The sequence below is a fragment of the Poecilia formosa genome, unplaced genomic scaffold, assembly GCF_000485575.1.
Source record: "Poecilia formosa unplaced genomic scaffold, Poecilia_formosa-5.1.2 Scaffold60, whole genome shotgun sequence".
Lineage (NCBI taxonomy): Eukaryota > Metazoa > Chordata > Actinopteri > Cyprinodontiformes > Poeciliidae > Poecilia > Poecilia formosa.
The window spans coordinates 1,195,807-1,210,424 of NW_006799999.1; the positions used below are offsets into that span (position 1 = coordinate 1,195,807).

General features: G+C 36.9%; 1 protein-coding gene across 1 annotated transcript in view; it reads left to right on the forward strand.

Annotated features, from left to right (window-relative positions):
* LOC103139365 (glypican-6-like) overlaps positions 1-14,618 on the forward strand; it is a 161,799-nt gene that overhangs the window by 74,525 nt on the left and 72,656 nt on the right. The window contains exon 4 of the mRNA XM_016672406.1: positions 1,885-2,276. Within this exon, the coding sequence (XP_016527892.1) occupies positions 1,885-2,276 (392 nt within the window). The remainder of the gene's footprint in view (positions 1-1,884; positions 2,277-14,618) is intronic.

Consider the following 14,618-nt stretch of genomic DNA (forward strand, 5'->3'; position numbering starts at 1 on the left):
GTTCATAGTTTGAACAGGGAAATGCTTAATTTTTTAGGATGCAGGTAGTGATGCCAGGCTGTGCAGTTCAACAGAAGAGATAATGCAGGTCTCTGGTGATACTGATTGTGGTAGAAAGCTTTTAAAACACATTGTGTGGAGATGGTGTAACATTAGGCCACGCAAGATGCCCACACTGATCTATTTTTTTTTCTGTTCCTTTGTTTAAAGCACCCACAACTAGATTAGTATTAGATATAAACAAGAAAAACAACAAGGTGATATGGCCTGATGAATCATATTTTCTGTAGCAGCATGGTGATGGCCAGGTTTATATAAAAAAATATATATATATATGGCTGAGATGTAATATGGAGAGAAGTCACGTTGTCAGGGCAAATGTGATGCTTTCCATTATGTACTGCAGGGAAAACTTAGGTCTTGATTTCTTTATGCACATGTCACATTTACAAGAACTCCCTCCACACAATAAACAGCTGAGGCACATTGATTGAACACATAGAAGTGTCCAAGCATAAATGTACTTGAAGTTTCTTAAAAAAAATGTACATTGAGACAACTACTAAAACTACTGACTGTGCATGTTAAATGATATAATCATAATCAAAATGTACAATATATTGTCTCAAGCCTTGGTTCTCAGTTCATCTTTGTTGGTTATGCTGAATTGTTGTCATTTCTCGAGAGAGCCAATTTATCTCTTGCCAGATTTAATTATGCCAGTCTCATAGTTGAAGTTAAATATATTTCCAGTATTTTAGCAAGAGTGACACAAATGACTAAGACAGAGGACATTCTCGTACAAGATTTATTTGAAACAAATTGAAGTGAATTTAAGCCAGTTTAAAAGTGCCTGTCAAAAAAAGACAGTTCATTTGACGAATGAGGTTAAAATGAATCTAACCAACCTCCAGTAAAACAACTAAAAAAATAAAAAATAAAAATGAGTCAGTCCTAAAAGACTGTCTTGACTCTTATTGCTTCACCAACAAATAGAAAAATGTATTTCTATACATTTTCTTTTCATTTTTACAGTATGTTTATTCAGCCATTGGCTTTCTTGACTGTACAATAAACAGTGCTGCATTTACTTGCTTGATCCCCTCGTCAGAATAGTTCTCCATGATTGTAGTGGCCTCTTCTAGGAGCAAAAATGTGCCCTGCCACACTGCAAAAATGATTAATGGACGGTTTTAGCAACACTTGCAGTGAGTTCAAAATGATTGCTGAGCCTCCAAATTTCAAACACTGAACCAACTCAGTAGTTACTCCTTTATGATTATATATTGAAAAATCAAGTTTATGCATGTTTTCAACAAGCTCAAACCTCTGGCAAACATAATGATTAAAACAAAGCAGATGGACTTCTTTCTTAAGAAACAATGTCATACTGGAGTCCTCAAGTGATTCAAAGAAAATAAAGCCCCAATTCAACATTATTCAGTTCTAAATTCTTGCCTAAAAGTCTCTGTTTTAAAGTAAAATTATTGCATCTGGGAACAATGGTGGGCACTCGGGATGATAATGTATACTGGTGTCCGCATCCAAAACTTATGAATATTTTGTTTCAGTGTGCAATCAGAACCTTTACATTAATCATTCATGGTTCTTGTGGCCCATTATTTCTGCTATTAAATTATTAATGCTCTGCACTGACTTTCACATAATCAAGTACCTATATTTGGCTGCTTTATATTGCTACTGTAGATGCAGGCAGGATCATAAAAGATGCCATTAAGTGAAATAATAGGCCAGGAAAGTAGCTTTAGTGGATTCTACTCATGCACCTATTTTTAAGTTAAACAGGTGATGTAAATATCTGATTAATGAGCTAAATGCCTTTTTCATCTCTACCCCCTCTTCCCAAACCCTTTATCCATCTAGAGTTTTTCTTGGAGCTGTTGGACAACTCTGAAAAATCTCTCAACAGTATGTTTACAAGGACATACGGGAAGCTGTATGTGCAGAACTCTGAGGTGTTCCAGGACCTATTCACTGAACTAAAGCGCTATTACACGGGGGGCAACGTCAACTTGGAGGAGATGTTGAATGACTTCTGGTCCAGGCTGCTGGAACGCATGTTCCAGTTGCTTAACTCCCAGTATCACTTCACAGACGACTACCTGGAGTGTGTCGCCAAATACACAGATCAGCTAAAGCCCTTTGGAGACGTGCCCAGGAAGCTGAAAGCTCAGGTCACCAGAGCATTCATTGCTGCACGGACATTTGTCCAAGGGCTAACGGTGGGTCGTGAGGTTGCCAACAGGGTCGCCAAGGTGAGAAAAAAATTTACATCTCCTAGCTACTGTAAATGTTTTGTGTTTTTTTTTTTTTTTGTTTTTTTTTTCTGCTTAAAATCTTCTGCTGTTTTCTAATGTATTGTTTTCAATTGACCTGAAGTTTATTCTGCTTAAGTTATTTTAACTCAATGTTTTTTGCACTCTACGGGCTGAGGTCATTTTCTACATGATGGTTTGAACTGACATGTCTAAATAAGGGTTTGTTTATTTATTGTGACTTTAGCTTTTAGCATTCAGTAAGACTAGTGGAGACTGTTGTGTGACACATGACAATTAAGTGCAGAGAGTGATGCTTACTCTCTTAGAGAAGACCAGTGATGCCAACACAAACACTTTAATTCTTTTTTTTTTCTTTGAGTAGAATAAATACCAGCTAAGAAAACAGATCATGTTAAGAGAAACCATAAACAGAGGCACAGGTTGATCTATGCTCTAAGCTAAAGTGCATATAGTTAAAATATGATCCCAATAATTGTCAGGAAGATCTTTTCAGCTGCTGTAGATGCTGCTAAGACTAAATACAATGGACACTTGCAAATAAATGAGGGAGGTATTCAAATTCTCTTTTCTCAAGTATCATACATTGAACCACCTTCTCTCTCTGACGCTCTCTACAACACACTTGTCTTCCTCTTCTTTGCTCTTTATGTTACACTCCTTTAAAATCAGCTTTTATCTTATTAAGAGGTAAAAATGAAATGTTTTTGAGCGCTTCAGATCGTCAGATGTGGGTGGCCTATTTTCTATATGTAGAATTATCTCCACATAATTTGCTGTACAAAAACCTCAGAATCACCCACAGAGAGCAAAGCTTTGTAAAAAAAAGAGATTAAAGTGCATATCCAATGAGATTTCTTTCCTCCAAAACACTCATTGTTTTAAAATAAGCACAGAATTCCTGACATGGTATATCTGGTATGTCTATAGCTACTCATACTACATACACCAATGAGGCAAAACATAATGACCACTGACAGATAAAATGGATAACACTGAAAATCTGTTAATCATGGTAGCTGTTATTCGGTGTAATATATTAGGAAGCAAGGAGATATTTTGTTTTCATAATAGATGTTTTAGAAGTAAAAAGACATGTGAAAATTCACAAAAGACCAAATTGTAATGACTAAATGACTTGGTAAGAGAATCTTCTAAGCTTATTTAGTTTTAAAGCTGTCTCCAATCAGCAGAAGAGATGCAATAAAGTTTTGACTGCCTCTTGGCTCCAAGCCCACTCTGTATTTCAATGCAAAAGGGGGAATAAAATAAAGAGAAGAGAATAACAGACAAAACTACGAACCAGAGTAAAAGTGCAAAGAGGTAAATTAGATGTAAAATTTGAAAAAGACATTAGTTTAAATTTGGTGGAAAAACCTTTGAGCTGAAGATAGACAGATGTTTAATAAGCATGAAAACATTTCTAAAGTTGAGACTTGGTTCTTTGTGGTAGAATTGAATACACAGGATTCCACAGGTGTGTAATAAAGGACAGAGTGAGAAAAACTCTTTGGTTAAATTCTTAATATTACAATCAGCATAATAAAAAGTAAAAAGCCTCACAGGCCTTACAGAGAATTCATGCATTACACTGCATATCTTATACCAAGAAATTTGTGATTTAAGCAACTTTTAAACACATAGGAACCTTAACTTTCATTTCTATATTTTAATGCTGTGTTGTGTTTTGCATGCCCATCCCTATTTATAGTTGTGCTAGTTGCTTGTTATTGTAAAAAATTAAAAAGCCATTAGATTTTTTCTAAACCTCTGCCATAAATGATCTCTCATTTTTTGATAATCTTCAACGCTCTTTTGTCCTAATACTGAGCTGCTGTTAACTTCACTGACGGTGAAAAGTTGGAAAAAATGAATTTACACTGGACACCTCCACACTCACCACCTGCTACGACTAAGACCCACTGCAATTCTGAATCAGGTGTATCCTCATCAATTATTAGGTGCTTCCAGGAAGCAGTGTGGTACTGTAGACAATTGTCAGACAGATGGACCTCCAGCAAATTCAGCATGAGAAGTTGACTGACACGAAAGAGTCATCTTTTCCACATAGCCAGTCTTTGTCATGTCATTAAAAATACATTCCATATCTCCTGGAACACATGAAATTTAGTTCGTGGTTGAAAATACCACCAAAGTACTTGAAACCTCCATTGAAAGGCAATGAGATTTTTTTATGTCCTTCACAGACATATGTGACGTGTCATGAAAAAAGTAGGAACCTGTCACCTGAGCAGAAATTGAGCATAAAGATAAAATATATATAAAGAAAAATGATAAAAATTTGAGGAAATAGTGATTTATTTATTTATTTATTTATTTATTTTTTTTTTTTTGCAAAATATGTTAGTTGGATTCATGAAAAAAAAAAACACTCTGTACTTTAAGATTATGTTTTGGATGTTTTAAAAAAGAAATATTAACTTTGTGTTTGAATTCAGCTTTTTCATGGAGTAAATCCGAACTGTTTTGGGAGTGGAGGAGACATCTTCTTCATTTTATTATTGATTTCTATGTGTTTGACATCATTAAAAAACTTAAAATCCACACTTTCAGAATATGTGAGTAACTCAAAACACTTGAGATATTGTTTTCTTCTGGTTTTGTCATGGCCAGTCACAAATGAGAATTGCTAATTTACTGTAATTTCATAATGCAGTGCTTGGCATATGACCTCATCTTGGATCTTAGTGAGTAAATTCAATAATTTTTGTCATCATTTTTTGTGAAAAAGTACATATTACAATTAGACAGTGGTGGAATCAAATAAATGCCAATTTAGATCTTGATCATTTATTCATTAGGTAAGCAGAAAGAAGTATTTTTGTAAACATGTAGAGTCAAATTATGTCTGGGGTTACAGCTGAAACTGGTTAGACGAGACTAAAACTGATATTTCTGACAATTAAAACTCCTGGCTGGGAAACAAAGGATAAATAAGTTTGCAAGTACCTAATACCCTTTAAATGGGTTGAAGGATTTGCTGTGGGCCAATTTTATTGTCATGCTCTGGAAACCTATTTACACTGAATATAGTGCTCATTATAAAACCATTATTTTAAAAATTAAACCAGGTGGACTTGGCTATGAATACATTCAAATTAAAGGCTGATTTTGATTTTAATATACATTTTTAATCAGTCTTGGAATACACTAAAGCTTTTACAGAGCTTCACTACAAGTGTTAATAAGCTCCAAAGTTTTATGTTTTTTTTTAATTTTTATTTTATTAGTTTTGGGTATAAAAACTATCTAGGTTTATGGGGGGGGAGATGGGACAGCTCAATGTTATTGTAAAAATAAAACAATATTTACAAAACTAAGTGGAGGTAAATCTTAAACTTTTTTATATATCATTGTTTTCATTACTACCATGGGAAAAGACTAATTGTGCTTCTTATCAAGACAGTAGTGGAGAAATACAGTGAAACATGCGGTTATCCTTATCGCCTTTATGTGGAGTCATTTGCTTTTACTTAAATTACTTTTTTTAGTGCATGAATCATAATGGACACAGAGTGCTTTTCACATTAAAGATGGTCAGAGTATATACATTTAGGTAATTTCTTTCCCGGAAATTAGGCTATACTAAATGTGACATCAAAAGATGAGGCTATGGTATGCTGAGCGAATGTGAAGAATTTCAATTTCCTTTTGATTTTGTCCGAAAGGTAAAAAAGAACAATGTCCTTGACTAAGAGACCGCAAAATGAAGAACTGTCTAAGAAAAGGTATTTTCATCTTTCTGAAATATGTAGAGATGTAATGTGGTGTGTCGAATACCATGCACTACCCGGTTTGTTTGACCCCAACAAGTCATCATTAAGGTTTAATCCCAACAGTCTCAACTCAAACTGAACAAGTCAAAATGACAAAATGTTTATTTCCCCCTCCCCACTTGAAATGGCTGCTTTTAACCATCTGTCATTTCAGTTCTTCACATTACTTTGGAACAGAAGGATGCGCTGACAATGATGAGCCATACATAATTACTGCTAGTAGACAGCTCTCTGTGTACTAAAGCCAAAATAGGAGACATATCCTTCCATAAAATGGGATTTCACTCATCTTGCACTGAACAGTTTCCTGAACCTTGATCCTGGATTAAGAGGAGGATCTCTCTGGCTTACAGTTTATGATGACCATTAAGAGTTTTATCCTGGATGTACTTAAAACACAGTCCAGCCACATTAGGACCTGCTCAGAGTAGATTGCAGGGATTTGGACCCTTTGAACGATTTAAAGTTCAGGCATTTAGAGCACTTATCGTTCACTCTCCATGCACATGGGAAGTTGGCCTAGTCTTGTGCGCATGTTTAGTCATGATGATGGAGGCGAGAGGGATATTTTGCACAGAGGGATTTGTTTTCCCTGACGGCTTATGGTGCACGTTGATCTCATTATACACTCATTTTCAAGCACAAACTGTCAGACGATTTCAAATTAAGCTTCAAGGCAATTTCTAATCTTTACACATTTACCTATGAATATTGTGCTTACAGATTCGTTTGTTGGCATGTGAGAAACATCATCATCGGGTTAGTGCGGTTTCCACAATGTTCCTTGATGTTTCATTTGGCTTTTTCTGAAACTACTTCCAGGCTAGAAGAGCAACGTGCATTTAGCACTCAGCTGTGGTGTTGGCTTCACAGATGCATTATGGACTGCCAATATGTTTGCGCTTCAATTTAAACTAAGGGAATCCACTTAATGAAATCCACTTAAACTAAACTTTAAAATTAAATATGCTCATTTGTTTTACTTTGATTTGTTTAAGGAAAAAGCTGAAGCAGATGATGAATCACGGCTGCCTATAGATTATACATATACAATATTTCCAAAGGTATTGGCTCTCCTTGAAAATTTCTTTAGTTGCTTCATGATTTCTGTGCCCACAGGTGTTTGCGCTTCTGCACCTAGACATGCAGACGGTTTCTACAAACTCTGGTGAAAGAATGGGTTGCTCTCAGACGCTCAGTGCATCACAGTGTGGCACCATGATAAGATGCCATCTGTGCAATAAGTCCAGTCATGAAATTACCTCGCTGCTAGATATCTGACAGTAAGTCTCTGGTGTTGTATAACCAGCCATGTGCCAGTTCAGCCATGAACATTTTTTTTTTCTTTAATTCAGCCAGATAGAAAGGATTTGATTCATTTTCATCGTTCACCACACAAATATTTTGGACTATAGGTTCACAGTTCCAGCTTGAACTTCTTCTTGTTTTTATCATATTTTGTCTGATATAAATTTGCTGCAACTCAAACATTAACATATACGGGTCATGCTATTGTCTGGCATGCATTTTATTCTCTCCTCTTTTCTTTTCTTACATTATCGGCATTTTGCATGACTGTTTTCCCAAAGCAGCTGGCTTTATTTAATATCACTTGAGGTATTTAACAACAGAGGTCCTCACAAATCTGAACTGCATTTTGCAACAACACTCAGGAAACAACTAACATTTTCTCTGCCTCGAGGGAAGTCGCTGTTTCTCTCTCTCCATGAAATATCCAAAGTTTGGACTAACAATCCAGTGTAAATATTTCATTAGCTCCGAACAGAGCATTGCTAAATGACACTGCTTAAAAATATTATTGTTCTGTTCACGGTTTTCAAAGATTTGTGCTCAACCAATGAGCATGTTTATTGGAACGTCACTGACTCTGCAGGCACTTGACTTGTTTTCCATTTCTGTAGACATCTGCCCACCCACTGCAGTTCATGGTAATTTTACAGGAGCTGTGAGAATCCCCACAGTTTAGGTTTGGATGGCCTTTTTACCCAAACTCTTTTCAAAATATTTCTTTTTTTTTTTTTTTGTTTTTTTGAAAGTTGTAACAGGTATCTGTTTGAGCAGCACACTGTGCTTGAATCAAAGAAAATTGCTGGGATGCTTTGATACACCCCCAGACCTACTGCAAACCAGAATTGGTCTCCTCAGCACCTGCTTCACAGCAGCAGTGAAAACATCATTGTGTTCTTTCCACTGACTGCAGAGGCAGACAGAGCAGGATCCTCACAGATATCTCCTTCAGCTCTTCCTCAGTGACCAGTACAAGAAGTGAGTCAACACCTGGAAGTGAAGGACTAGTGAAGAAGCCTTCACTAACAATAGGATCTCCAAAGGCCTCTTTGACAACTTACTGATATTTTATCGGGATTCCTTGGAGTCAACAGTAAGAGCACCAGGAACACACACTGCAAGTAGCATGACTTACAGACAGAAAGACAGACAGACAGTCAACTGATCATGAGAAATTAAAATATTTTTTATATTAATCCCAAAAAATTTATATTTTTATATTAATTTTTTATATTAAAACAAGGGAAATTATGTAATTATAATTACTGCCGATGAAAAACTCAAAAATAAGATCAAATTTAGTTTTTCGAGCGATATCTAGCAAAGGGACACACCAGTATGCAAAACAAAAATAATTAATAGTTTAAACATCATAAAAAGACAAAAAATTACATTAGAAAAACATACAAGAACAGGGAATAAGATTAAGACTTCTTAGAGTTTTAAGAATATTCTTCAGATGAACCATTTTTAAGAAGAATTTTAAACTCATTCATATGACAATGTGATGTCGGAGTTGTTATGACTTTTTGAAATTATTAGTTAGGGTCAGGTTAGATGCAGCGTAAGGAAAAGAAAAAAAAAACTTTTCTACCAACTTCTGTCCACATTTTGAAAACACTGAAGAGGGGCTGATCATTAGCAGGGAAAAACAAGCAGTCATGGTCTCTAATTGGGAATTTTAGACTGAAAACCATTAAATCTAATTGTTTTAAGTCTGTTTTCTTTATCAAAATGTCTTCCGTTTGGAAAACATTACAGCTGTTTGTTAAATCATTTAAGGCTGTTAAATGGTTTAACAAGCTTTGAACCATTTAAAGCTTGTTACGTAGCTTTAAATGGTTAAAGCCACATAAAAAGATGCCCACAGGAATTTGAGAAATTTGAGCTTTAATTGTTAAATTGACAACTTAAACTCATTCCTACATAGTTTGGTACTCGCATTCGACTTTTTTTGTTGTTTTTTTGCCAGATTTTTCAGGGCAGATTAAATGACCTCTTGCATAGTTCATGTTTGTCACCTAGGGCCCACTGATACAGATGCACCAGACGAACTCCCCCCTTCTTTCCATGTCTCTCTTTTTGACTGCCTACTTCCCTCTTGATGGCTCACAGCTCACACAGCTTGCAGGGGATAAGGCCTCAGCCACGTTGCTGTGATGGCAGATGGCAACTGGCTCAAAAAGGTTGGCACGTCATCGGGAAATGTGCTGCGCCAAAGATGTCCTTTTTAATTAAAAGATTTTGATCTGTGGTGAACTGCAGGATGTTCGGGAAAAATGAAAGACAGCATGTGGTCTGGAATTGAAGAAAATGATATGAAATGATAATGAAAGGGGAAAAAAAGTGCTCTATGTGCCTCTATGCAGTGCATGGTAGATTCTGTTTCAAAACTGAAAATTCAGAAAGTTACAGATCCAGTCAGCTTGATGCTGAGTGGGAGGACATTTTGAACCAAAGAAAAAGATGAAGAAATTGTCAGAAATTGAGGAAAATATAACATGAACGTATTCCCCCCCCACACCCCCATGTGATTTATCCACTTGTGAAAATATGTCAGTTCATCTGACTGAAACTGCCTACTGCACTCTCATGAATTCATTTTTTTTGCACCTTGATTTAAAGTGTATGGCACCACATCTTTATTTAACAACCACTTAGAGGAAACTGTCAGTGCTGGTGTTGTGACATTTGTCCAGAGCTTTCTTGGCAGCCACGAGAGACGTGTTTGCCACTGACATTCAGGCTGGGCTGCAGACCTTTAGAGTCAGATGGACATAGGGTGAGTGCTGCGCTTTAATCCAGGAGACACCACAGCAGATGGATAACAATGCAGTGTATGACGGCGCTGTGACCCACCAGAGAAGACGGGGGGGATTGTGGCTCACAGTGCCTAGTCATAGTACAGCACGTGTTAGGCTTTTAACGTGTTTGCACTTGTCTTGGTGAATTAAATAAACAGTCCCAAGCCATGCTCCAGACCCGCTACATAACAAGGTGCATGTCAGGGTGCATCAGCGGGGCAGTCCCTGGACCTGTGCAGATAGAGACACTTGAGCTGACTGGTGTGGGTCACAGTGGCCTACCAAGTACCACTGTGTTGTTTTATTGAGGAACAGCTGCTCACATGTGGATTAATCTGTCAGTCTCAGGGATTCATTGATTTGACAGGAGCTGATTTTAGAGGGGCCCCTCTGGAATCGTCTTGGCTGAATTTTACTTTTAAGATGCTGAGCTGAGGCACGGCAAAGTTTGTAGAGAAGCGCAGAGAGGAGCCTCCCTCCTCAAAACATACAGAGTGTGTTACTTCAGTTGACACATTGCTTTGAATCCTTTGCCCTGTCTGTGACTCGTGCTGAGTTTGCTCCCTGCAAACCTCCTCTATGCATTATTCCATGAGATCAGTGGTTTTTATTTTATTATGATATTAATGAAATTGATCTACTGTAAGTATATTATTAAATAATTTAATACAACTCTCATTCAGTTCTTAAGTAAAAAAAATATGCATTGATGCAATCTGCGTTCATTTGCAAATGTGTCTGTGTTCACAAAAATACTAATGTATTAAAAAACTGGTGTAGATCTGGGAGTAAAATAAAAAAAAAAAAAATGCTACTTCCACATCTGATTTATGAACACCATGAGTCATCTGACTAGTCCCAGCATATGAACAAACAGGTGTTGATAAAGGTGACATCTAGATTCAGTCACTGAAGCCTAACAGTTCCAGTGGCCTACACAATGCAGTTTGTGACATGACTGAAATAAAGACAGTAAAAAAAAACAACAAAAAAACATCTTTCCAATATTACTGTGACAGGATCACAATCACAGATTGTGGCAAAGACACTGAAGTACAGTTTTTCACGCAAATAGTCTCTGCAAATCTTATGTAATATTTTGCTTTCTCAATAGCAAAAACCATTTAACACTCATTTTTGTAACGTGCTGCATTAGGTCTGTGCATGAGAGCCTTCTGACCCATATTAGTTTATGAACCCACAGAGCGTCAAACTAAACCCACATTTACAGACGTAAGCGACGTCACACACCTTATGTGATATTCCTTCAGTTCCTTCGAGACAGACCCATTTCTGTTTTAGAAGCTCAATGCAGCTCTGTAAAGTGGTCAGTCTCTTATAACACTTCTCTTTCCTTCTGTAAGGTCTAGCTATCCAAATGTTCCCACCTTGGAGAACAAATTGGAGTGCCAGGATTCCCTGCATTAAATGTGGTTTTAGCATTTGTTATAACTCCATTAAGACGTGCCTTAGGTGACAAAATCAACTTACTAGTCCCTGATCAATCTGTCTGAACCAAATGACATCAGCTCATATGTACATTTACACACAAGAGGGCCCGCAGTGCAGATGGTTTAAGTCTCTTTACATGCTGGTCATGGTCTTCAGCAGGGTTATTAAATGTTCTGTGAAATGGTCAGCAATTAATCACACACACTTTTCAAAAGTACAACAGCTTTTCTCTTGAGAAATCAGTAACACAATTCTCAAAAATGTCCTACTTTAAAAACTGAACATTATTTTTTTTAATCAGTATGTAATCTAGTAAGCTTGCAGACTTGACCACTCTGCCAAACTGAAAGTCTATAATGATTGAAAAGTGCGTACTGTCATGCACAATTTAAGAGTTGGTGTTAGATTTTGACCATGCTCCCATACACTGCTGCACACTCACAGATGACGTTTTTAACTGATTTTGACCAAAGTAATCAGCTGTTGTCCAAATATTTAAAACATTGAGAATTTTTCATCTCAATGTTCATGTCAGCTAGTATGATGTCAGCATAATACATGTTTTTTTATTTTATTTTATTTTATTTTATTTAGGAAAGGGATTTAAATCCTCACCAGACTCCAGTATATTTCTTTGCTTATTCCCCAGCACTTCACCAGGTCTTATTAAATTCACACTTGCCAACAGATAAACAAAGTGATAGCACATATCACACATTGGCTTTCATTTCAGCAGAGTAAACAATGCCGGGCATCTGTTAGCACCTTCCACAGAAACCCACAGGAGTATTTTCTGCTCTGGCACCCTTCTGATAAAGTCATGGCTATGTTTAGACACCTACAATTACTCAGTTAGGGTCAGGTCGCCTTTGTGATCACAGAAAGCAGTACATTTTCAGGGATCTCAATTTGATAAAACATTTCTCTTTTTCTTCCCAAATTATTGTCTTCTTAACCATGTGTGCTTTCTTTTATAAATTAACGTAGAATTCAAGTTCAGATTGAATGCTGTTTAATGTCCTCTGATTATCTACAGTAAAAAGAGGCAAGTGAAAACACTGTTGCCGACTAATCACTGTTTCCTATTCACTGTTCTATATATGTATATATTCCACACAGCATACATGTCTTAACCATATTTGCTTCTTTTTTTTTTACTTGTACCAGCAATAATAATATGTCAACCATTGCAAGAACTTATTGAAGTTTTATTCAGTAGTTTGTAAACCAGACACATGTTTCTTTTGGAGGCAGATGGTAGTCTTATTTGCACTCTGACAGATTCCTTATATTCCCATTGACACTAATGGCTGTGGAATGGTGTGCAGACGTTGGGGTAGCAATAGAGTCTTACACACTTGTCCAATCAGTGCCATGCAACGCAACCTGTCACAATAATTATGACAGAACTATTGAGACGATTCTTTAACAACAGATTCTCTGTCCCACCATTGTCCCCCCTGATTGGCCTTGGTAGCTTACAAAGTCATTGTCATTTCTCACAACTTCATTACTTGGTGGCACAAAAGCAATTTCCAATCTCTGCGCTCTTCCCACTCTGTTGCTCCTAAAGGGAGTTCGCACCATATGTGCATGACAACACCTTGTCAGACACAAGGTGAGACCATCCAACAGTGTCTTGGCTTTTATCAAAACACAGAGCATTTTCCTTTCACAAATTATTTGGTTGTCTTTGACATGATCTGTGGTGCAATTCTGTGCGTAAAATGGCTCCTTACTGCAGCCTCTAAGGAATGTGATCTGAACTGCTTGATGACTCATTTGACTCACTGACTAACTGACTTAAATGTACAGAAAGTAACTTTTACATATTTTTTTATTCCTTTTACATATTTGTTAAAAATGTCACTGATGTGATAGTATGGTGTGAGATTAGATAATCAGTGAAAAAATCAAGCACCTCCACCTCCTTCCACGCTACTTTACTATCTTCAGAAATGTATCACTCCTGGTCAGAAACAACCAATCAGAGCCAGGAGGATTGTTTTAGTGCTGTCAATCATTCTCATGTAGGTGCTGCTCAATGTTCTAATGGTGGAGAAGCAAACTACTGTTACAGGAAACCTGTTCATCTGTCATCATCAGTGACCATACTAACCAGCCTGAGCATCAATGGCAGACTCTGCTGTCGGGAAGAAGCTGCAGCGTAGTAGAGAGGAGAGGGTGTGAGCAACGTGTACACAAGAATCGCACAACTGCAACTCTACCTTTTAAATTAAACAAATGTGTCATACTTTTTTTGCTTTCAAAGAAAGTGCACAGTGTCCCCAGCTGGTCTGTAGTTATTTTAAATAAAAATATGTTTCTCTGACTCATTAATTTTGCTTCAAAAATACTTAAGCTCTCCACAAAAGTGACGGGGAAAGATTCTGTTGATCGGAGCAAACTTTACAAAACAAACTGCACAGTTATCACGTCACTTGAGCATTAGATGAGTAAATTGAAGTCTAAATCTGTGGATCTGTGGCATCTCGCTTGTAAGGCCGTCTATCGGCCTGCTGGGCAATATTCTCTCTGCTCAACTGTAAATAAATGGTAACACGATTATCAGATTACCCTCCATTCATAGCAGCCAGTGACTGCTGGGCACAGTAAGTGAAATGATGAGAAAAATAACTTGAAGATAAACGTGTTGGAAAGCTCCACCTTAATGTTTTAACTGGCAAAGCCCAGGGGTAATTAGTCCTTGTTTCATTTTCAGTACGAAATGCACCTTTTATCCCATATTTCTGAAGATTACCCCAAAAGAAAGACTTAGAGATCTAAACATAAGTGGACGATCTCTCACTGGAAAACGTCTGTGAGTAAATCGGCATTCTCTACCTTAATAATCTCTTAAAATGCTTATCAAAATAATACAGAAGCATTTCTTCTTGTGCGTATTTGAAAGTTTAAACTCTTTTCAAAAGAAGCGCTTGTTTCTTTCAAAGCAAACATGG